The following is a 23569-nucleotide window of genomic DNA, read 5'->3' on the forward strand; positions in this document are numbered from 1 at the left end:
CAAGACCGACTGCAATAAATGCATGGTACAAACAGTTGTCCAGTATTGTCCAGGACTTCTATGTAGTTCTTGATGATGATCCCCCTGTCAATGATAGACATACTAGAACTGTGCATAATAATAAAAATATGCAGGTTACTATGTATCTTTAATAATTTACCAGTGTCATTACCGTAGTCATTATTTAAAGACCAGGACACACTGTAATCGGCAATTTGGAAATGTAGAAGTACTAGGGTAGCATTTGACTTCCACAACTGAAGGAGGGACCTGGACCTCCTAATTATAAATACAACTACATAGTGGCACAACTCCAATTTATTACAAAGTGGACTCCCCATTGTGGGCTACAGGGGCTCTAGGGGCAAGAGTGTTTCTCCTTCCCCTCACCCTACTGCTTACCGGAGTCATACACACCCGGTAGTCCGACCTACCGTCAATGTTCCTTCCACTTATGGGGCTGATAGGGTCCGGGCCGCCATTTTCCCAGCCGCTTGGAGGCTCCACTGCAGCTCTGTGGCTGCCTCCACCCACACGCAAACACCGTGATCATGTAGCCTCGATGGGCAATCCCGACTCTCATACATTCAGGGCACAGTGCTGGACTCATAAGTATAAAAATACCCGAGTAGGAGTAAGACCCGTTACCAATAGCTTAATAAACTGAAACCTATATCCAGCGAAAATCACAATTTTGGAACATGGACTCATAAATATAAGCGCACATGGGTGTAAGTCAAACCCGCTGTCAATATCTTAATAGAAATGAAACCAATATCCAATGGTAGTCACAGGAGAAAAATATAGACACATACGTCGAGGGACCCATAAGTATAAGTAGGACCAGCAGCATTACATCTATGCCGCTGCATACCACCACGCTGCCTAGTAGCCGTTTGTTCATTTTTCGATATTAACAGCGGGTCTTACTCCTACCCAGGTGTTTTTATACTTATAAGTCCATACTTCCACCTGGTGATTATTATTTCATTTTATTAAGAATCTTTTTAAAGAAACCCTTTAGAAGTATTGCTTGAATCTATGTGTGCCATTCTGAAACCTGTCTCGTTGATCCAGAATTACGTGGACCGCTCAATATTAATTGAATCCTACACATGCTTGTGAACATCTGCATTTGACCGATCTTGAAATATTCCAGTTTTCCATATATTAATGGATACTTTCAGAAAGCCCTGACTAAGTTCCCGTGGCACTAGGGAACGAAACGTGTTGGTTGTGTGCCGGTTTTAAAACAAACGAGATTAAATAAAAAGAAGAACTTTTTTTTGGCTACAAGTGTGTCTCCTGCTTGACTTCTATCCAGGGCACCTTCTTTTTGTATGAACATAACAGACCTTAACATAACACAGGATAGCATAGCACAACACACCCTCACATAGTACAGCATGACCAAACTTTAGGGACCTTATCAATTCATTTCAATGTAAGAACATCATTCGGCACGTATAAACTGCCATAAAAGTACATACAATTAAAAGGCAATTCAAATAATATTATTCGTAGAACAATATAATCCTTTAAGATATCATCACATAACAATCATAAACCCCGGACGGAATCTAACACAATATATTTCCTTAAATAAATAGCTTTTACAATAAAATGGACAACACTAAAACACAAATTGATTGTTTCATGCAAGCCGAAATATCAGTGCATCTTTGTAGATTCTTGTATTCTGCATAATAAAAACGGGTTTCCAATATTGGCATTGTAGCGCCTTATAAAACTTACAGAATAAATTAAAGTGCTGTGTGCTCTGCTTACTCATTTCATCACAGGTACAAGGGGTTTTGTCAGGGGTACAGGCATTCATCTTTGGAAATGAAACCAAATGGTGCACCATACCACTTCTAATTCTATTTAGGACATACCTGTGTTGGTTGTTTTTAACACACATCAAATACTCCTGACACCCCCCCCCTTTCCTCCAAGGACATATACATACCGACCGTCGTTTTCTTTGTTTCTTCACAAAGTCTAGCTTCAGACCTATGCAGAGAAAAAGTGGCCTTATTGTGACTCTTAGTTAGTTAGTTATAGTTATAAAAATATTTCTAGAGCGCACTGTCACCGATTGGTTGCTTGGCGCTGTGATCAGCAATAACATGAACATAGAGGGAAGAGGGTTATAAAAATGCTTGTCTGAATAGCCAGGTCTTCAAGGCTTTCCGGAAAGAGAGGAGATCTTGACAATTCCGGGTCTCCATCGGGAGAGAATTCCACAAGCAGGAAGCAAGGGTAGCAAACCTACGACCTCCTGCACGCTTTAAGTTGAAGGAAGGCGACTGCAGGAGGTTCTGATGGAGTGAGCGTAGGTTGCGGGACGGGGTGTATTTGGAAATCAAGTTGTTGATGAATAATGGGCTTTTACAGTGAAGGGACTTGAAGATTATGCAACCAGTTTTGAAGGCACATCGCTGGGCCACAGGGAGCCAGTGTAGTTTCCTAAGGAGGGGGGTGGCTGCCTGACGCCTAGGTTGGTTCAGAATTAGCCTTGCGGCATGGTTCTGTGCCATCTGGAGTCGCTTAACTAGGTAGTTGGGAAGGCCTAGGTAGATGGTATTTGCGTAGTCCAGATGGGGCAGTACAGTAGAAATCACCACCTGGGTGAGTGCCTCGGGTGTAAGCAGGCGGCGTACCTTCCGGATTTTCTTCAGTTGGAAGAAACACTTGGAGACCACTTGACCAACTTGGGTTTTAAGAGATAGGTCACGGTCCACAGTGACTCCAAGTGTTTTAGCTGACAGGGAAGGTATTGGAGCTTGACCTAGTTCAGAAGGCCAATAATGCGGGCCCCAGTACTTGCTGCTTTCACCTGTCAGGACTAGTTCCGTTTTACCTGGGTTTAATTTGAGCTGGTTCTGGTCCATCCAAGTTTTGATGAAGCTCATGGTGAACTGGAAGTGCCGTATGGAGTCTTCGGTGTTGTCGATGGTGAACAGCAGCTATAAGTCGTCTGCATAGTTGAAGACTCTCACCTGGTTATCTCTTAAGGTCTGAATCAGAGGGAGTATATACAAATTAAATAGGTGAGGAGACAGGGAGGAGCCCTGTGGCACTCCACAGGTGATGACCTGTTTGGTGCCCATTAAGTCACCAAGGCGCAGGGTTTGGTTGCGGTCAGTCAAGAAAGATCTCAGCCAGCCGGCTGCTAGGTCCCTGACGCCGGCTTGTTTGACACGGTCGACCAAGATGTCGTGGTCGACCGTGTCAAAAGCGGCCGAGAGGTCTAAGAGCACCAGGGCTTGTGGAGAGCGTCTGTCAGCACAATCGCGCAGGGTGTCCAGAACTGTCGTGACTTCTGCTTCGGTTGAATGAGCAGGCCGGAAGCCTGCCTGATGGGGGTCGAAGCAGGAAGATTCCTCGAGGAAATTAGATAAGCATTTGGCCACGTGTGCCTCAAGGACTTTTGCCAAATAGGGCAGCAGCGAGATCGGCCGAAAGTTGGCTTTGCAGGCTGGGTCTGCCCCCGGTTTTTTTAGAAGCGGAATGACAATGGCTTCTTTAAAAGCTGTGGGGACTAAGCCAAGAGTCAAGGATTTGTTCAAGAGTGTAAGGGCCGGGGCTGGGTGGGTCAGGAAGCACTCTTTTAGAATGTAGGGCGGGCAGCTGTCTGAAGGGGCACCGGATTTTACTCTAGATAGTAATTCCCGAAATTGATCCTGGGTGATGGGTGGGAAACTGACTCTTAATTAATGGTAATACTTGGGTTGGCTCCTCCCCCACTGCCAAATGAAAAACAGTCTGAAATGTGGAAACTATATAGTCCAGCCATGGAATGCAAAAAGCATAATCCAGTTTTAAACAATCAAGTATAATCAGTTTGGTAAAGCTACTTTCTTCTTTCATTCAGATGGAGAGGTAAAGCAGCAATGATTTCATTAAAAGAACATCCTCCCGATAAAACAACCTCACCTCTTTATGCACAATCAGGATGGGGCTGGGGCAAGCAAACAGAGCAGCCAATGGATCCCATCATACCACAGGATATCAGTGCATAACACAACATATTACACCACATTACAACACAGAACAATACAGCATAGCAAAAAAGCAACACACTTTAACATAATGCAACACACCATAACACAACATAACTCATAAACAACATAACAAAACAGCATAGTCCAGCATGACACAACATAACACACCCTAAAACAACAAAGTACAGCACATCACACAACACACATTAACACACAATAACATGATGTAACATAACACATCCTAACATAATACAGCATAGCACAGCATGACAAAGCATAGCACTTCACAATACAACATAACACACCCTTATATACTATAGAATAGCACGGCAACACATTATAACATAACAAAGTATAGCCGTGCCCAACACATCACAACACACACTGGAATAGCACACTAAAGCACAGCATGACCCAACATAACACCGTAGCATAACATAGCACAGCATAACAGTATACAGCATAGAATAACACAGCACAATGCAGCACAGAACAACATAAAACATCCTAACATAATAAAGCACAGCATATTCATTATCTCACTCTTTGTATCTCACTTTCCTGTTGATCTTCTTTCCACAGCACTATCTGATAGTGAAATTCTGGCCCAATCCATGATCTTCATATTGGCTGGCTACGAGACCACCAGCACCGCCCTGGCATTCCTGTCCTACAACCTGGCAACCCATCCTGATATTCAGCGGAAAGTACAACAGGAGATAGATACTCTCCTACCAAACAAGGTGAGCCGAAGTTACCTGCCCAAGGAGGATGCTAAAGGGACTACTTTGAGGGACATGGAGGAAGGGCGAAAGGATATCTCCTGGTGTTTGGAGGATGTTCCATTCACATCCACCTTTAACTTGTGGCCTAAGTAGTTTTATTTTGTTTTAAAATTTGCATAGGCAAATTTAGCTACTAAAATGTAAACACATTGTCACGCAGTGCTTGGTGCCATTGGTACCTTTCTGAGTGTGAGTAAGTGTCACTTGCCTGGCCCTCTTTTAATCTCATAAAACATAGTTGAAGAAGGACTATGACAGCTATCAGCCACTATGATGACCTGATCACAATTGTGTAAATTACTCAGGGGAGCAGTTATGATAATGATAATGTGTCCCTAATGCCCAGAGAGCGTAGCAATTTCTCAAAACATCTGAATTCATTTATATAAAATCAAAAAGGACCCTGACGGCAGAAGCTTCTGTCCTCATGCAAAGTCTGGTCTTCATCTGTCCAAACCTTTTTCTACTGCCTCAGCTGAAGCTTACATGTAGGAACCAAAATGAGAAGCTAATGTGTTGGGGATCATCCGCCCTATGTTTTTTCCTGCTTCACCAAATCTGGTTGTAACTTTTCCAGTTTTGAGTAAGAGATTAGTATTGGGGCATATTATCAAGGGATTTATCTCTGCTTTTTTGTCTTTAAAAGCAAAGAAAGCGGAGTCAGCAACAGGGTGCTAACACGCAAATTCGCATGTTAGCACCCTTTTTCTCTACGCTTTCCCTTGCAACTCTACTGAGATGCAAAGGGGGCGTTCCAGAGAAAAATAATAGGAGAAATGTTGTTAAGCGACATTTCTCTATTATCAAGGATATCGCTAACCCTGTTAGGGATAAAAAAAAGCAGCGCTAACTGCGGTTTTTACACCTGGTATTTTCCTGACTTAGCCATGATATCCTATGGAAGGTGGATATCATGGCTAAGTTTGTGAGCCCCTATCATCAAGCTAACACCAAACTTCGAGAGATTATCGTTGGTTTTCCAGCGATAATCTCTCATTTGGCAGTTAGCGCGAGGATTTTTATGACTTCTGAGATAAGCGTTGCTAATGGCACGCTATCTCAGTGATAAAAATCAACGCTACCCGGCGATAATTATCCGAGCGCTAAGTGCGCTTAGCGATAATTATCACTGGGGCTTGATAATATAATTCCCTGTATCTTTTTACCACTTCATTTCAGAATAAACAAATGGAGAAAACCAAAGACGAAAACAAATAAACGATCTTATGGATTCACTTATAAGTGATCATTAGGGTTTAACTGATAAAACCTAAATGGAATGACTTAGAAAAGGCTAAATTAATGTTTCCACTACACATTAACCCTGTACTTTATCTTCTGAACTTGACCACATTTATGACATCACAGTAACCTCAGAAACGAAAATGATTGATTTTGTGCTTTTCCATCACTCCTTACAGAAATTTTACAGGTGTGCAGACTTTAGGAAATGTAGTTTCATTTTGAAATGAACAATGTCTAAAATGTTACTATAATGTGGACCTTTGAATTTTTGAGTTTTTTTGTCTGTTTTGCCATGTATATGCAAAGCAGAACACAGCCTCCCAAATATCGAGCTGAGGAATAATTACAGTTCTACCAAAATTGCACGTACATTTAAAAACAAATGAGGGAAACTATGTTTCAGTTAAGCAGCCTTTTAAATGTAAAAATCTGTTATTGGTAACTTTTATCCAAAAACAGTAATGACGTCAATAGTCCAGGTAAATGTTAGTATAGCAGTCCCGAGCAAACTGACAGTGGTGCAACACTGAATGGGTGCTTGTCAGTGGTCCATGTGGCTTATTGATTTGACACACTTTACGAAAATACCATTGGCATTCTCATGGAAACAGATAATTCCGTGAAGAATGTGTACAAATTCAACAACGGTTCGATGTTTTCATCAACTAATGTTATATGGAGTGATACTATATGTATATGCAATATGTTATATGAAGCTTACTCAGAAATGTATTTGTCATTAGTTCAGCTCAAGTCTCTAAACTCACATTGGAAAAAAGTAGCCAGTGCAAACCAAAATGCCAGTAACATCATGTCAAGTAACACAACAAGAAAAAAAACTCAGTGTGGCTGTTATATGGAATCTCTGATAGAGCAAGACATTAGTAGAAGAGAGTGTGATAAATACTTAAGGATGTTTGAGTTCATGAATCTAAACATCACATTGCTCATTTAGGGCCAGATGTATCAAGGCTTTTGCGACTCGCAAAGGCCGAAATTCGCAGAATTTCGGCCTTTCCGACTCGCAAACTGCTGATTTGCGATTTTTCATAGGTATCAAAAAATCGCAATTTAAGGAATCGTAATTATTTGCGATTCCTTATTTTGCCATAGCATTTAAGGAATCGCAAATTTTGCGATTCCTTAATTGATATGTATGACACATTTTTGGTTTGCGAATTTGTGTTAAGAAATCGCAATTTACCACCAACTTGTAGTTGGTGGTAATTTGCGATTTCTTTTGAAAATGCCCTAATTGGCATTTGTGAGGGTGGCATGTGACACACATACATGCCCATAGGGCATGTATGTGTGCCACATGCATACACATGTAGATTTCAGGGGTGCAGCAGGGTGTCTTTGAGACACCCCTGCACCCTTGAAATAATTCTCAAATTGCGATTAGCAAATTGCGAATTCGCAATTTGAGAATTATTGCACTATCATTCCTATGGGCCTCCTGGCCCATAGGAATGCATTGGAAATTATTCTTTATTTGCGAATTCGCAAATTGCGAATTCGCAAATAAAGAATAATAAGAAATCGCTAAAAAATAGCGATTTTGTACATACATACCGCTTTGCGAATTCTAAATAGCCATTCGCAAAAAAACGCTATTTAGAATTCGCAAAACGGTATCTTGATACATCTGGCCCCATATGATGAAGACCTAGTTAAGGAAATCCACTATGAAAATGGTAAAAATCAAATTGATGAAACTAAATCTATGAGGAGCCAATATTAGCAGGCAGTACTGAATGCAACTGAAAATTGAATTCAGGAATCCGGTAAAGTTGTCTGGAAATTCTACCAGGGATCTCTTTTACTAGTTCCGAGGGAGTTAGAAAGATCCATCAGTTGGACATAACCTCTGAATTTCCCTCCCAATATTAAGCTAATTGGCAAGATGTTATACGGTAGCCTACATCTATTTAGGTATCGTACCAATAAGGTAAAGAAGGGCTGGGTTTTAACAACAATTCATAAATAGAGGAAATATTAACTTACAAATGACTTCTACTATTTTTTCTTCCATGTTGTTCAGTCCATGAGAAATAGAGCTCATTTTATCACTCTACCCGCATTCTCTTCTGTTGAATATTGCAGAAATCTCACCTCTTATGGCTAGTCTTTTTGACATATCAGTAGTTATCGAGGCAAACTGTTTTCACTGTAGCTGGATTGTGTAAAATGTGCTACTAGAGGAGGATTTTGAGACTTTTAGCATATACTTCTCTGATGTGAAATTTGCAAACATACCCTTTGTGCTTATACCACATAGATGAGTTTAGAAGGGGAACAAATGCTATAAATTGTTTGTATTGCAAGTACAGTGAAAGTTTACTTGTAGAATATTCGCCTATGAGTCAAAGTTTTTGTATTCATAGAGAATTAATAAGCAATAGAGTTGCCATGTTTGTAGGGGCCAGTCACTGTCAAGAGGCCCAATTGGGACATAAGTGTGACACTATGGATTGTGGATCTGTAGGTTCCCTGTGATTCCTTTTAGAAGCAAACATAGCCACTGCTATATGTGCTTCACCAACAAACATCAAGAGCTTCCCTAGGGCATACCATATCCTTGTGAGAGCCTTCCTACTGAGGCTTTTGGGATATCCCCTGCTGCATACTCCTTTTAAATAGTTTTGATACAACTTCTATGGTAGTTGCATTAGAACTGTGTGTGGGTGGACTCCATTGCTGCATACTAAGTGGGTCCAGATTACTCCAACATGTACAACTTGCTACACTAGATGCTAACTTTGTAACTATTCTTCTCATACATATAATTTAAAGTAAACTATACAAAGTATATTCTACCACTGCATTAATTAAATACAAAGTTCACCAAAACAAGTCTATTGTCACAAGTCCATAAAATTCAACACAGTGTAGTAATAAAATAGCTATTAACTTTATAATATTTTTTTATGAACATTTTTATTGGTTTTCAAACAAAGAATACCATCCATAGTTAAATACAATATACCACAGCAGTTGTCTGACATTTCCATTTGACATGTTTAGGGGAGAAAGGTGTGCAGTACATGAACCCACAGAATCCCACACAGAGTACATCGTTCAGAAGGGGATATCTTCATTCTATCAGCCCCAGCCATTTGCCCCAGACCTTCCGGTATTTAGCCAGACACCCTCTGACCTCGAACAACGGTTTCTCTTGTGCTGCGCACCAGTCAACACCTCTGCGCCATTTCGGTCACCTGGGGGTATCAGATTTATCCAACTAGCCGCAATGTTCTGCTTGGCCACCATAATAGCGGTAGTAAGAAATTGTTTGTCAGCTCGGGAGCCATCTAGCCCATCCGTGATTCCCAGGAGTATATTTTAGGGGTTATGCAGAACTTCCCAGCCCAGGACCTCTGTGAGTTCTTTTTTTGGGTCCCAATAGCATGCAATGATAGGGTAAGCCCATACCATGTGAAAGAAGTCTGCTTGGTTTATAGCCCAGCGCACATAAAAAAAAGCATTTGCCTTCATACTTGCTCTAAAAAGGCACTTGGGTGTTAGATTGGCAGCATGTAAATAGTATAGCTGGACCAGACGGAGTCTGGAAGAGGTGGTGACTGTTTTGGGTGCCATTAAAGCGTCTCTCCAGTCTTCCTCTTTAAGAGGTCCCACCCATTGCTCCCTCATATTTCTTAACCGTTCTAATGTGTTAGGTGTGTTGTTGGTGAGGGAGAGGTAGATACAAACAAACACCCCCCTTCCCAGGTTACCTGTCATAATTTGTGCCTCTAGGGGCTATGTTATGATTGGTATGTGCCATGATGTTTATGTATGTGGAGGGCATGACTTAGCTGCAGGTATCTATAAAATTGGAGGGGTGCAGGGAATAACAGGTTTGTAGGTCTTGAAAGGTGCTCATGTGGTTGCTCGCCCACACATCCCCAAGCTGCTAGATACCAATGATGTCCCATGACCCGAATCCCTCCATGCCGCTGACCTCCTGAAGCCATGTCTCCTGCCAAAGTGGAGTGTATTGGGCCAGTTTGCTTGTCCATTGGGTGTGGCGCAGGGAGGTGCACCAGGTTAAGAGAACTGCCTGCATCAGCGTTGGCATTGTCCTGGGGATAGTTCCCCCGTACATCATCGTCCAGATCCTGGGTAGACCCAGTTAGCTCAGTTCCAGTCTGAATGCTGGGTCCAACCAGCCACCATTGAACCATTCATGTAGCGTGAGTAAGCAGGTTGTCATATAATATAGATCTAAATCAGTCATGCCCATGCCACCATCAAAGAACGGAATCCGGCACTGGGATAGAGCTAGACGGGGTTTGCGTCCACCGCAAAGAAATTTAGTGGTCAGAATGTCAAGCTCCCTCAACCAGGACGATGGGAATTGAAATGGGGTGTTTTGGATCATGTAGAGGAACCTGGGGAGTATCATCATTTTAAAGAGGGTGACTCTTCCCAGGGGATTAAGGGGAAGTGCTTGCCATTTGTAGAGATCAGCTTGGACAGTCTTAATCAGCGGGGTGATGTTAAGTGGCCAGGCGAGATCAGGAAGTAGGACCACCCAAAGTCCCAGATATATGAATGATTGCCTTCTGATAGGTATCGTGGATTGCCATTCGAAATAGTCTCTTGATAAGTAGAGAGGGACCAGGACGGATTTGCTGGAATTTAGCTTCAGACCAGAGACCTGCCCAAAGAGGTACAGAGGCCGGAGGCAGCGAGGGCCTGATTGGGCCAGTTCGGCCAAGAAGAGCAAGACATTATCCGCGTGTAATGTTATTTTGTCTTCCACAGAATTTGGCCATCCCCAACCTTGAAGGCGATCATCAGATTGCACAAGACATGCCAAGGGCTCCATCACTAGGATGAAAAGGAGCGGTGAGAAGCGGCAGCGCTGCCTTGTTCCCCTTTTCAATGGAGAATAGCTCTGAGTGTGCCCCGTTGACTTGGACTCATGCTTGTGGTTGAGAGTATAGTACTTTGACCAGGCTATAGAAGTGTTGGCCCACGCCCATCTCGATTAGTACGTCTTCTAGATATTGCCAGTCTACCGAATCAAACGCATTTTCAGAGTCCAGAAGAAGAAGTGCTAAATAAGGGGTTCGTAATTGGCGGTGCACTATGGCTACATGGAGGCGTCTGAGGCAGTGTCTAGTTCCCCGACATGGTATGAATCCACATTGGTCAAGGTGGACCAATTTGGAGAGATATGGTTTCAGGCGGTGGGCCAGAATCGAGGCAAAGATTTTGACTTCCATGTTTATGAGGGGGATTGGGCAATATTCGGTGCAATATAATGAGGGAGGTTGCATTTTGGGGATTACCACGATGATGGCGGCGTCTGTTTCAGGTAGAAAGGGGCCCTTTTTGGCTGCTTCCACAAAGATGTTTAACAAGTGCGGAACAATTGTCTCTCAGTAGGAGGTATAGTATTCCTGAGGGAAACCATCAGGACCCGGAGATTTACCTGGAGCGGAGCGTGATATAGCATCACAGATTTCTTCCAGGGTAATATGAAGGTCCAGGTCTAGTGCCTCAGCCTGGCTTAGCTGAAGGAGATGGAGATGCATCTGGGTGATCAAGCTTGACAGAGAGAGCTCGGGTTGCTGCCTCAAGTAAAGTTTGGAGTAATAGACGGAGAAGGTCTGGACTATCACCGAAGGTACATGATGAATGGTGCCTTCCGAGTCTATGATCCAAGGGATGATGCGATTGGCTATTGAATATGTGGCCAAACAATGTAAAAGTTTCCCATTCTTGTCCCCCAATCCTTACATCCTGGCTACAGCGGATCGATATAGTATTTTGGCAGTTTCCATGGAGACTTGTTTGATTTCCTCCCCCAAGTGCCTGAGTTGCCTCTCTTCTGTACCTTACAGCTGGGCAGCTGTCCGGATTTTGAGGAGAGTCGCCTGGGCCTCTAAGAGAGTGACCAGAGCATCTTGGGATAGGCGCTTGAGTTTGAGTTGGCCCTTGGCCCTTGGCTTTACCGGCTTCCCACAGAGTTCTTTGGGAGGGGACCGAATCACAATTAGTGAGAAAGTATTGTTGGAGTTCTGTTCCCACAGCCTTTTTAAGGTTTTTGTGTTGGAGAAACCATGCATTGAACCTCCACATAGGAAGAAGTGTTTCAGGGGGTCCCCTAGTCTCAGGATGATAGGCGAGTGGTCAGATATCCCTGGGAAAGATCAAGCAAAAGAAATGGTGGTAGTGTTTCCCTAACAAGAGGGAAAGCGTCCGCACATAGAGTAATATTCTTCACAGAATGAGTCTTAAGACGTATAGTTCAAAGCGATGTAATTGTTATGTTGCCTGCAAACGGGTGCTCTTGTGGCCTGATACACACCCACCACCAGGGATGTCAATAAGGCTGGAATGCCTAAATAACAAGAGAAGAAGAGAGCAAGCCACTTTAGCACTCCTATTTAATGTTCAATTAGTATATGGCATAGGAAATCATCAGACTATATTCAAAGTCCGAACCCGTTGTACAATCTACCGTTAGTCAATAGTCATAGTTGTATAGTGTCCAGTATTTGTGCTCATACAACTCCAAATTCAGAGATCCAAGTCAGGTTGTATTCTTCCAAAATTTCTTTTATTATATTTCAATAGTTTTATAACAACTTCACAGCTCACACCGCCGACACGTGTTTCGTCTCACAGAGACTTTTTCAAGGCTGGAAGCATTAAACAAGAAAACAATAAATACAATACATAATATCTATTAGATTCAATACCTTTTATTTACACCTAAAATACAATTCATATTTTATTTTAAATAAAGGAAAAAGCACATACAAACATTATTATATACAATTTAAAAACAACACACAAGCAAAACATCATTTCATTGTTGGATATCCCATATGTACACCCATTGTTTATGAATGTCCTGCGATCGCCACAATTTTAATGTTACCTATATTATTACAACCTTGAGTTGGCTATAAAGACCATTATCATTGACAAAATTATTAAGCTTATAATGCTGGGAGAAGCATCATCTAATATGTATTGAAATAACTAAGTTGATGTCGGTGAGTACAGTACTGGAATGATCAGTAATCCAACTGGTGACAGAGCACTCGTACCTACCAAAGAAGAAATATGAGTCGGACTGTTGTTCAGCATCCGAAGTATTGAGAAGGGGTAGATTCACCCAGAAGTGTGTCATCAATAGCGATAGGGAGTGGGTTTAGACATCCTTACTTCCTATGGACAAACGGAAAAAATACCAAAATTTCTGCTTATTATATAGCCTATCCACATTTATTAAACATAACCTTAAAGGTCAAACAATCCACTATCTGGGTATGACTTGTTCAGAGAATATTAAGAATAACCCAGACAATATTCTTTGGAATATATCTTCAAGTTCATAGGGATCTAAGTATTCATCCCCTTAGATAGTAGCCTGCATGGAACTACTATGGCAGTAAGGCAAGGAAACGATAAAATCAACAGAACTCACCTATCCACACAAATGCGGCTGTATGTCAGATCTTCTAATATTCATTGAAATTGCCGTTTGGCGAAAGGATCTAAAAGTTGACAACACAGCGCAATAGTTATTTGGAGACACCACATATACTCATGAAATAACACTGCTGCACTATCTGTATATACACGTGTATCATCCCTTAACACAAATAATGTAACCTCCTATACAACGAATCATTACTGCTCTCAATATGAGAACTAAATACGTTCTTACTTGACCGTGTTTCTTATTTAAAATAGGCCACATAGGTACACTGTAGTGCGTATCTATCCAGTTGCTTTATCGATCGATTGTTAAAAAGTATCAGTTAGTTCCGCAACATGTTAAACAAGGTTCACCTGATTTCAGAAAAGTGAAACACTAAAGCGTAATGGGAATTATTATCCATATAGGTGCATATGCTATCCAATCACCATGTTGCTACAAGCCCAACAAGAATTTTCTGGGTAGATTATTTGAAAATAATCAATTCACTCTACAACTTGTTAAACCAGGATAACCTAATTTGAGAAAAAAAGTGTAAAGCTAAGGCGGAACAGAAATGGTATTATGCTGTCCAATAATCATGCTACGTACAAGCCCGACAAAGATGTTCAGGGTACAGTATCAGGCTCGTAACACAGCACCCACTTACCAAAGTTTGGTATATTTGGTATGGTTATTATCGATCCTAGCCACCAATGTCACCCGAAATGTATGTGACAGTATCTATAAGTAAAGAGCAAATGTTCAGATATAACCACACAACATCCTTATCAACAATGAATCACCTCTAAGACAAACATGGTAATAAGTCCCGATCCACTCACCTATTGTGCAGTAAATCAATACTGGGCGGGAGGTCCCTCTTAGTGGTTAAAGCGTATTTGTAGAAGACAAGACCATGATAAGTCTGTAAGATAACCAACAAAGGGGAAAAGATATATATTTTGCGCCAATTCCAAGAATGTGATAATTGTCAAACTTACATCATGTATATTGTAAATAACAGTGGTCTTCATATCAAGACACAAGCAATTCATACATAGCATAAACACTACTCTCTTCCTAAAGTAATCACATGATGAACTAACCGCTCACCTCTAACGAGTCGATTGTCAGCCGACTCCAAACCAGTAGCCAAAACGCCAAACGCCCAGTTGCTATTCCCGCGTATATTTTAAAGACAAAAATAGTATCCGCCCAGTGCGTGCGCGTTACCCGCCCCTAAAGAACGTAGGGCCAGATGCATCAAGCGAAATGCGCTCGCAAAAGGGCCAGATTCTCAGAATCTGGCCCTTTGCGAGTGCAATTTTTGCATTTAGGATGCATCATCCCAAATGCAAAAATCGCAAATAGAGAATTCGCTAAAATGCGATTGTTTGCATTTAAGGAATCTCAAATTGAGATTCCTTAAATGCAATGCATGAAAGTATCAAAAATAGCGAATTCGCTAATAGGGCACGCAAATTACCACGAAGTACAACTTCATGGTAATTTGCAAAAACTTTGAAAAATGCACTTTGTGCATTTTTCAAAGTTTCATGTTGCGCACACACATGCCCTAAGGGCATGTGTGTGCGCAACATATGTGCACAGATCACATTCAGGGGTGTAACAGGGTGTCCTTTGGACACCCCTGCACCCTTGAACTCGCAATCTCAATTTGCGAATCGCTAATTGCAATTCGCAAATTGAGATTGTCTTCCCATTCATTCCTATGGGCCTCTAGGCCCATAGGAATTAATGGGGAGGTATTCATTAATTGCGACTCGCAATTTGCGAGTCGCAATTAAGGAATTCTAAGGAATCGCTATTTTTATAGTGATTGCTTGATGCATTCCATTTTGCTATTCCTTATTAGCGATTCCTTATTTTTCGCTAATAAGGAATCGCAAAATGGATGCTTGATGCATCTGGCCCGTAAAGCCTTGTAGAAAAACAATGTAGCCATCTTATAGTGTTCCCGACTACATGGTGTCTATAAGCATTGTCTTTGAAAAACACACAAACATAATGTTTGTTGTTAAGCACAACTATTTTCATAACAATTTTTCGGCGCAATATGTTTATGCATTCTTTGATAAATATAATTTGACGTTATCACGCGAGCAAAAACACGGACGAGTACATGCTTAGAACTAAGCATGCGTTACTCTGTTGACTGGTGAATTATTAATAAAAGGTTCCCCGTATATTTGAGGAGCAAATAGTTCTCTGGGCGAGGACGTAAGCCGCACTAAGGGTAATGTTCGTGCCGATTCCAATGACAGTTTGGGCAGAAATAAGACCAAATCAAAATGTATTGTCTTGGACCCTTGTACAAACCCCTAGTGAAGGGAAAACATGCAATACGTATATCATGATGGTATATCTCTCAGCACCATAAACAGTTATTATCACACTAGGCACAATAATTAAGTATATGTATCTTAAATACATCATACATCGAGGAACATACAGTATGGACTTCTATTACAGTTCCTATTGTAATTGATTAACTAAAAAGTATTGTAAACAGTACATTGCCTAATTCTTTCTTCTACTACATTGCATGTGAGGCACCTAGTTCTAGTATTCATTTATCATTCCATGACCAGCAGGTCAATACTTCATGCAGTGCAATACGAATTAACGTTGAGAGGTACATAGTAAGACCAAAGGTCATCTAAAGAAAAATTTATTAATCACATTAATCCCTTAGAAATACATGTAGCTCTCTATCTGTATTGAGTCCCGAATCCACTGCTCTAAGCTTAATAAGCCACTTAGTCTCCAATTTACGCAGTGCCATCACATTATCCCCTCCTCTGCTGTCTGGTTTAATCATGTCTATTCCATGGAATTGTATTTTCAGCATTTCCAGGTCTGGGTGCTCCCTGTTATAAAGTGTTGCCAGTGGGTAACTTGCATTGTTATTGCGGATGGCTCTTACATGCTCTTGCAATCTTTCTTTAACCCTTTCGATGCTGATGACGAGCTCAGCTCGTCATGATGCACAGTTGAGCTGTGCTGATGACGAGCTGAGCTCGTCATGAATACATAGTAAGAGCAATTTCCAGCACAGGGGGGGAAAACGCCTAGCAGCCAAGGTGTTAAGTGGCCGTATCGCACTTCCGACATATATGAGCCCACAATGACAAATAATACAGTATACAACTAGCTTGGAATTGCAATTTATAAAGTGGTTTATGTGGTAGGTTTGCTTGTTATTATAGCAACACAACTTTTTTTTATCCATTGCAAACTGACACATATTGCATTGCGTGCACTTGTAGAAGCCACATGGTTTGGGGGGCAGCCATGTCTGGGAATTTTGCAGTGGCGGTTTTTTGACAATAGAGGGGCTAAGTATGTTTTTCAGGGTTTTCTTTTTTTTGTATACAATACGAGGTCTTTCCCCAACGTATTTCTCTAGATCTTGATCTAACCTAAGAAGGTGCCACTGCTTTCGTAATGTGCAAAAGATTTGAGAACTGTTGGCATTGTATTGAGTTATAAATTCCAATTTGTCATTGGTTTGTTTCTTGGGACCCTTACATTTCCTTTTTAGTGTGGATTCTCTAGGTACTTTCTGTATCTTGTTATAGGCTTTATCAAGTAGGGCCTTGTCATATCCCCTGGTGAGGAATCTTTGTTTTAAGTTATCAATCTCCAGTGCAAAGTGTTCTTCCGTGCTGCAGTTGCGCCTCAGTCTCATCATTTCCCCATATGGTATGGCTACTATTTGGGATGTTGGGTGCGCACTGCTCGCATGAAGAACTGCATTGCACGGCGTGCTTTTTCTATATTGTTTAGATTTCAATTTACCATTAGCGATGAATAGAGTAACATCCAGAAAAACAATGTTGTCTTTGCTGGATTCAGACGTAAAGCTCAGGTTGTATTCATTGTTGTTGAGATAGATCAGGAAGTTGTCCAATTGTTCCTCATCCCCTCTCCAGATCATAAAAACATCGTCTATAAAACGACACCAATATACTATCTGTTCAGTAAGTAGTGGTGGACCCTTCTTCCAAATATGCTGATCTTCAAAAAACCCATATAGATATTAGCGAAAGAGGGAGAGAATTTCGCCCCCATAGCCACACCAGAGTGTTGCTGATACCAATCCTCCAAATGTTTAAAACAGTTGTTTTTAAGCGCAAATCTTGTTAGTTCAATTATCATGGATGTATGTTCATATAGAGTAGCGTCTCTCTTGGAGAGGTAGTAAGTCAAGGCGGCCATTCCCTTATCAATAGTGATACTCGTATATAACGAGCATACATCAAGGGTCACTAGTCTGAATTCAGGTGTCCATTCTAAGTCTTCAAGTTTACATAACAAGTCTTTGGTGTCTTCCAGAAAAGAGGGGATATTGCGTACAATCGGTTGTATGGTGGTATCAATATATTCCGATACCCTTTCTATAGGTCCCCCAATCCCAGAAATAATCGGTCTTCCAGGGGGTGCCATCATACACTTATGGACTTTGGGTAGTATGTATATATATGCTGCTTTAGCATTGGGAACGGTCAGATATTATAACTCCATGTCTGATAGCAATCCCGCATTATGCCAATATTTTAGAATTCTATCTAAATTTGAGGTTATAGATGTCATGGGGTTAGATGTTAGCTTAGTGTAAGAGTTAGTATCAGATAATTGTCGATCAATTTCTTTGATATAGTCCTCACTATTGAGCATGACGATATTACCGCCCTTATCTGCTTCTTTTATCAGAACATTATTTCTTGTTTTGAGTGTTGTTAAAGCATCCCTCTCACCTTTACTCAAATTATCCCTCTTTCCTAGGCTAGTGCCTAGGGTTCTATCTGGGAAAGATAGTGATATGTCTGATTTTCTGGCAGTCTAGCTCAGGCATAAAGATATGGTCAATGCGCATGTGTGTATGATGCGCTGCAGATGTGTGAGCCAAATTCTCCAGGTGTCACATACAGCAAGTGTGCTTGCCCAGTTAGTGAGGAACGGCGCGTGGGCATACATTGTGTTAGATTATGAGCTTGTGGTGTCGAGATTTGGGTGCATAACTGGGTTGAAATCTCCACCAATGATCGTCAGCCCGGGGGTGGTGAGGCGATAAGGTCTGTGGTGCGTTTTAGGGTTGAAGTGAGCAATGATGGAGGGGAGTATATGGAGAGCAGGTTGAGGGCAGTTCCTCCTATGGATCCTCTAATGGCAATGAAGCATCCCTGGGGGTCGGTAGTGGTCATCATCGGTGTAAAGGGGAGATTGCTGCGTATGAGGATTGCTACACCCCGTGAACCACGGGTGAATCCAGAGTGCCAGGCTCTATCGTAACCATAGTCCTATATTATTCATCATCTATGTGACCCCACTTGCCAGGGTAGTTAGATCTTTTGGGCTGAAAGTACTGTCGTATGCTGACGACACACAAATAATGGTCTCCCTTACGCAGCCCTTTAAGGAATCAGCTCTGAACTTCTGGAACTGCATGGAGGCTGTGTCGCAGTGGATGGTACAGAACTTCCTGAAGCTAAATGGGGAGAAAACGGTGGTGCTGATATTTGGGGGTAGACAGGATATCTGGTCAAATGATTGGTGGCCTGCCTCTCTTGGAGATTCCCCTCCTCCCCCATCAGTTTGCTAAGAACCTAGGGGTGTTGATGGATACGACTCTCTCCTTTGACCGTCAGGTCAGTAGGACTGTCTCCACCTGCTGTGGTATTATTAGGGTTCTTAGAAAGATTGCCCACTATCTCTTCCCTAATGCTCGGAAACAGGCCACTGTGGCATTAGTTTCCTCAAGACTGGACTACTGCAATGCCCTTTATTTGGGCATAAATAAAAGCCTTATGCACCGTCTCCAGATGGTCCAGAATGCGGCGGCAAAGATGGTCCTTAACCTACCTAGACTGGCCTCAGCCTCAGCAGCTCGGAGAAGCCTACCAAGGCTCCCCATTGAGTCCAGGATCTCCTTTAAGATTCTTTGCCTTGCCCATGGGGCCCTCCACGGTACAGGTGCGGAGGGTCTCAGGTCACTTATCCATCTCTGCTCTCCTAGTCGATCCCTTCGCTCTTCTAACAAAAATCTTTTTGAGGTCCCTAGGTTTGTAAGAGCTAAATGGGGAGGCAGATCATTTTCTGTGGTTGCAATGCAACTCCCTTCCCCCTGAACTCCGAGGGTAACCTTCACTCGCTTTGTTTCGCAAGGCACTGAAAACCTGGCTTTTCTCTGAAGTGTATCTGTAAGGACCTCAGCGGTGTCTATAACTTCATGACCAGCTTAGGCGCCTTGATGCCCTTTGGCAAAGTTGCACGATAAAAGACTCCCTTCATTCATTCTTTCATTCACAGCCGCTAGAAAGTGGCAGTTAGTGCCCCTAAGGTGTTTCTTGAAGTATCATTATATCGGCTGCCTGGCGTTGGGCATATCGCCAGGACTGCAGTTAATTTAACCTTTTCTAATAATCCATTAACATTCCATGACAGTATGCGGAGAGAATCTCCGCCATTATAAGCATGGCGAATAGTGGCACAGATGGAGACTTGCATGGCATGAGCGGGGTGTGGAGTTATCTACACTGTGGGCAGACTGTGGAACTGTGAGCACCCTCTTGGGCCATGTGCAATGTCTGAGAACGATCTGCTGTTGAAGGAAATTGTTGGTGTGGTGAACATAACAGAAGAACTGGAACACTGGACAATGGTCCCCCCCTTCCCTGACTATCCGCCCCACCCTATACTTCAAGGATGGAAGTATCTGCCACCCCAAATGAACTAAGGGAAGAGAACCAAACTAAAATGCTTGGGTATGGGTTTGCTTGAAGGACCCCTCTTACATAAGGATATTTATCGCTGCATTATGAGGGAAAGTAAACATTACAGCGAAAGTCATCTTCTCCGAGAGCATTTACTGCAAGCGTCTCAGAATGGCATACAGGCAGCTCAGGAGTTCATCCCAGAAGTGCTGGGCTTTGAGAGAGGTCTGAATCAGCTGAGTCCAGAGGGAGATCCTTGGAGGAGGTATTGTCAAGTTCCGAGCGGACCACAGGCTCGGGCCTTTGAAGGGACTGGGAGTGGTCGAGCGCTGCATTGTGTCTATGGTGTAGTCTGGGGCTCGTGGCAGAATCCGATCTGGCCCAGCGCATTTCTCGTCCTTTACGGGAGCGTGTGCCTCTTCCACCTGGCTTGAGTGATCTCTCCTGGGTGTCTCCACCTCGAGTTCTGTTGGGTGGAATCAAGGCAATTGCCCTTAGTGGTCATTCCTCAGTCATCCAAGTCCAGGCCGCCTCAGAAGAATCAAAGAAGAGGGATTTGTTCTGAAACTCCACCCAGATGCGTGCCTGGAAGAGCAGCTGATATTGAAGGGCCAAAGCACGCAATTTCCGTTTCACCTCAGTCAATGATCGCCTTTGGGTTTGGACTTCCCGTGTATAATCGGGAAAGATCATTATTGGCTGCCCTCAATATGATATAGATCTGTGGTTGCGTGCCTCACTGAGGATAAGGTCTCTATCTTTGAAGTTGAGGATCCTGGCGATGATGGGCATGTGCAGCACTCCCGGTGAGGGTGGGGGTCACTCTTGGGGCCAGAGAGCGGTGGGCGTACTCAATCGCAAACCAAGTGGAGACGGAGCCCTCCGACATCCAGGATTGTACCCATTGTTCGATGAAGTTATACATCTAGCCATGTTCTGAGCCCTCCGGAAATCCCACCAGGTGGAGGTTATTGCATCTCGACTGATTTTCAACATCTTCTGCTCTTTTGTTTAGCTCATTGGTGTGGGATTGAAAGCGCGTGACTTGCTCCTTCAGTTGGCTGATGTGATCTTCGACTGAAGAGATGCGAGATTCAGTCTCTGCAATCCGGGCCATCTCTTCGCACAGGTCTTGTCAAATGGGAGCCTTGTCAACCCAGACTTCACCAATTTTACTCTCGACCGGGGCTTGGGAGGCGTTGATGGACTGTAGTATGGTGTTAAGATCCACAGCCTCAGGGGGCAGTTTGTCTGTGGGCCCACTCACCACTCCAGGATCATTAGTCATGAACTGGTCCTTCTTGGTTTGCGTTGGGGGAGGTTTAGGGTCTCGGACTCTCCCCATGTTGGTGATAAGCTGTGTGCCTTACATGTGGCTATCATCGCAGAGAACCGCTTGGCGTGCCTCAAGTCAAGTCAGGTCAAGTCAAATAATTTATATAGCGCACTACATACCCAGAGGGTCTCAAGGCGCTTGATGGGGTGGGGAATTACTTGTCGAATATCCAGGTTTTCAGTTGCTTTCTGAATGCTAGATGGTTCTGAGTGAGGCGAAGGTGAGTGGGAAGTGAGTTCCAGGTTTTAGCTGCTAGGTAGGAGAAGGATCTTCCTCCCATATTAGTCTTGTTGATGCGAGGTACAGTGGCAAGGGCTTGGTTGGAGGAGCGTAGCTGGCGGGGGGGGGGTGTAGAAGGAAAGTCGAGTGTTGAGGCATTCGGGTCCAAGTTCGTAAAGTGCTTTGTGTGCATGGGTTAGGAGGCGGAATGTTATCCTCTTATTGACGGGGAGCCAGTGGAGGTCTTTCAGGTGACCAGATATGTGGGCGTTACGCGGGATGTTTAGTATGAGTCTGGCTGATGCGTTCTGGATGCGTTGGAGTTTTTTCTGAAGTTTTGAGGTGGTGCCGGTGTACAGGGTGTTCCCATAGTCTAGGCGACTCGTGACCAGTGCGTGGGTGACCGTTTTTCTGGTTTCGGTGGGGATCCAGCGAAATGTTTTTTTGAGCATGCGAAGAATGTTGAAGGAAGATGATGAAACGACGTTGACTTGTCTGTTCATCGAGAGAGAGGAGTCCAGGATGACGCCTAGGTTCCGTGCGTGGTCCGTCGGGATGGGTGCTTTTCCAAGGGCCTCTGGCCACCAAGAGTCATCCCAGGCGGAGAGAGAGGTACCTAGGATAAGGACTTTTGTTTTGTCTGAGTTCAGTTTCAGACGGCTGTGCTTCATCCACTCGGCAACTTCTTTCATTCCTTCATGTAGGTTGGTTTTGGCGGTGGTCGGGTCTTTGGTGAGTGAGAGGATCAGTTGAGTGTCATCAGCGTAGGAGATGATGTTGAGGTTGTGTTGGCGTGCGATGGTCGCGAGGGGGCTCATGTATACGTTGAAGAGGGTGGGGCTGAGTCAGGATCCTTGTGGAACTCCGCAAGTGACTTCAGTGGCCTCTGACTTGAATGGTGGGAGGCGGACTCTTTGAGTTCTCCCGGCAAGGAACGAGGAGATCCATTCCAGTGCTTTTCCTTGGATTCCGATGTTTCTGAGGCGTTGTAGGAGGGTGCTATGACAGACTGTGTCGAAGGCTGCGGAGAGGTCAAAGAGGATGAGGGCAACTGTGTCTCCATTGTCCAGTAGAGTACGAATGTAGTCTGTTGCTGCGATGAGGGCGGTCTCAGTGCTGTGTTTGGCTCGGAAGCCGGACTGTGAGGAGTCGAGGGATTTGTTGGTTTCGAGGAAGGCGGCAAACTGGTTGTTGACAGCTTTCTCGACTTTGGCCGGGAAAGGTAGGAGCGAGATGGGGCGGTAGTTTTTGAGTTCGGTGGGGTCGGCTGTGGGTTTTTTCAGGAGGGCGCTGAGTTCGGCGTGTTTCCAGCTTTCTGGGAAGGTGGCGGAGTTGAAGGAGCAGTTGATGACATCCCGGAGGTGAGGTGCTATGATGGAGTCTGCTTTGTTGAAGATGTGGTGAGGGCATGGGTCTGTAGGGGAGCCAGAGTGAATGGTGTTCATCAGGCGGATGGTGTCCTCGGTGGAGATAGGGTTCCAGTCGTTGAGGATGTTCGAGGGGGGTGAGGGTACGGCAGAAGGTTGTGAGGGTTGGTCTCTGGGTTGTCGAAGCTGTTGTGGATGTCTGCGATTTTGTCGTGGAAGAACGAGGCTAGGGAGTCGCAAAGGGTTCGAGAGGGAGTGATGTTGTTGGAGTTGGCAGAGGGGTTGGTAAATTCTTTGATGATGTTGAATAATTCCTTGCTGTTGTGGGCGTTGTTGTCTAGTCGGTCTTTAAGTGCAGCTTTCTTGGCAGTCCGGATCAGTTGGTGGTGTGTGCGGGTGGCGTTTTTGAAGGCGTCCTTGGTGCTG

At 43.4% G+C, this 23569-nt stretch overlaps 1 protein-coding gene across 1 annotated transcript in view; it reads left to right on the forward strand.

The window, feature by feature from the left end:
• LOC147684823 (cytochrome P450 3A21-like) overlaps nucleotides 1-23569 on the forward strand; it is a 247971-nt gene that overhangs the window by 174932 nt on the left and 49470 nt on the right. The window contains exon 10 of the mRNA XM_086940696.1: nucleotides 4590-4750. Coding sequence (XP_086796822.1) covers nucleotides 4590-4750 — 161 coding nt within the window. The remainder of the gene's footprint in view (nucleotides 1-4589; nucleotides 4751-23569) is intronic.

The sequence above is a fragment of the Lissotriton vulgaris genome, chromosome 10 (assembly GCF_964263255.1).
Source record: "Lissotriton vulgaris chromosome 10, aLisVul1.2, whole genome shotgun sequence".
Lineage (NCBI taxonomy): Eukaryota > Metazoa > Chordata > Amphibia > Caudata > Salamandridae > Lissotriton > Lissotriton vulgaris.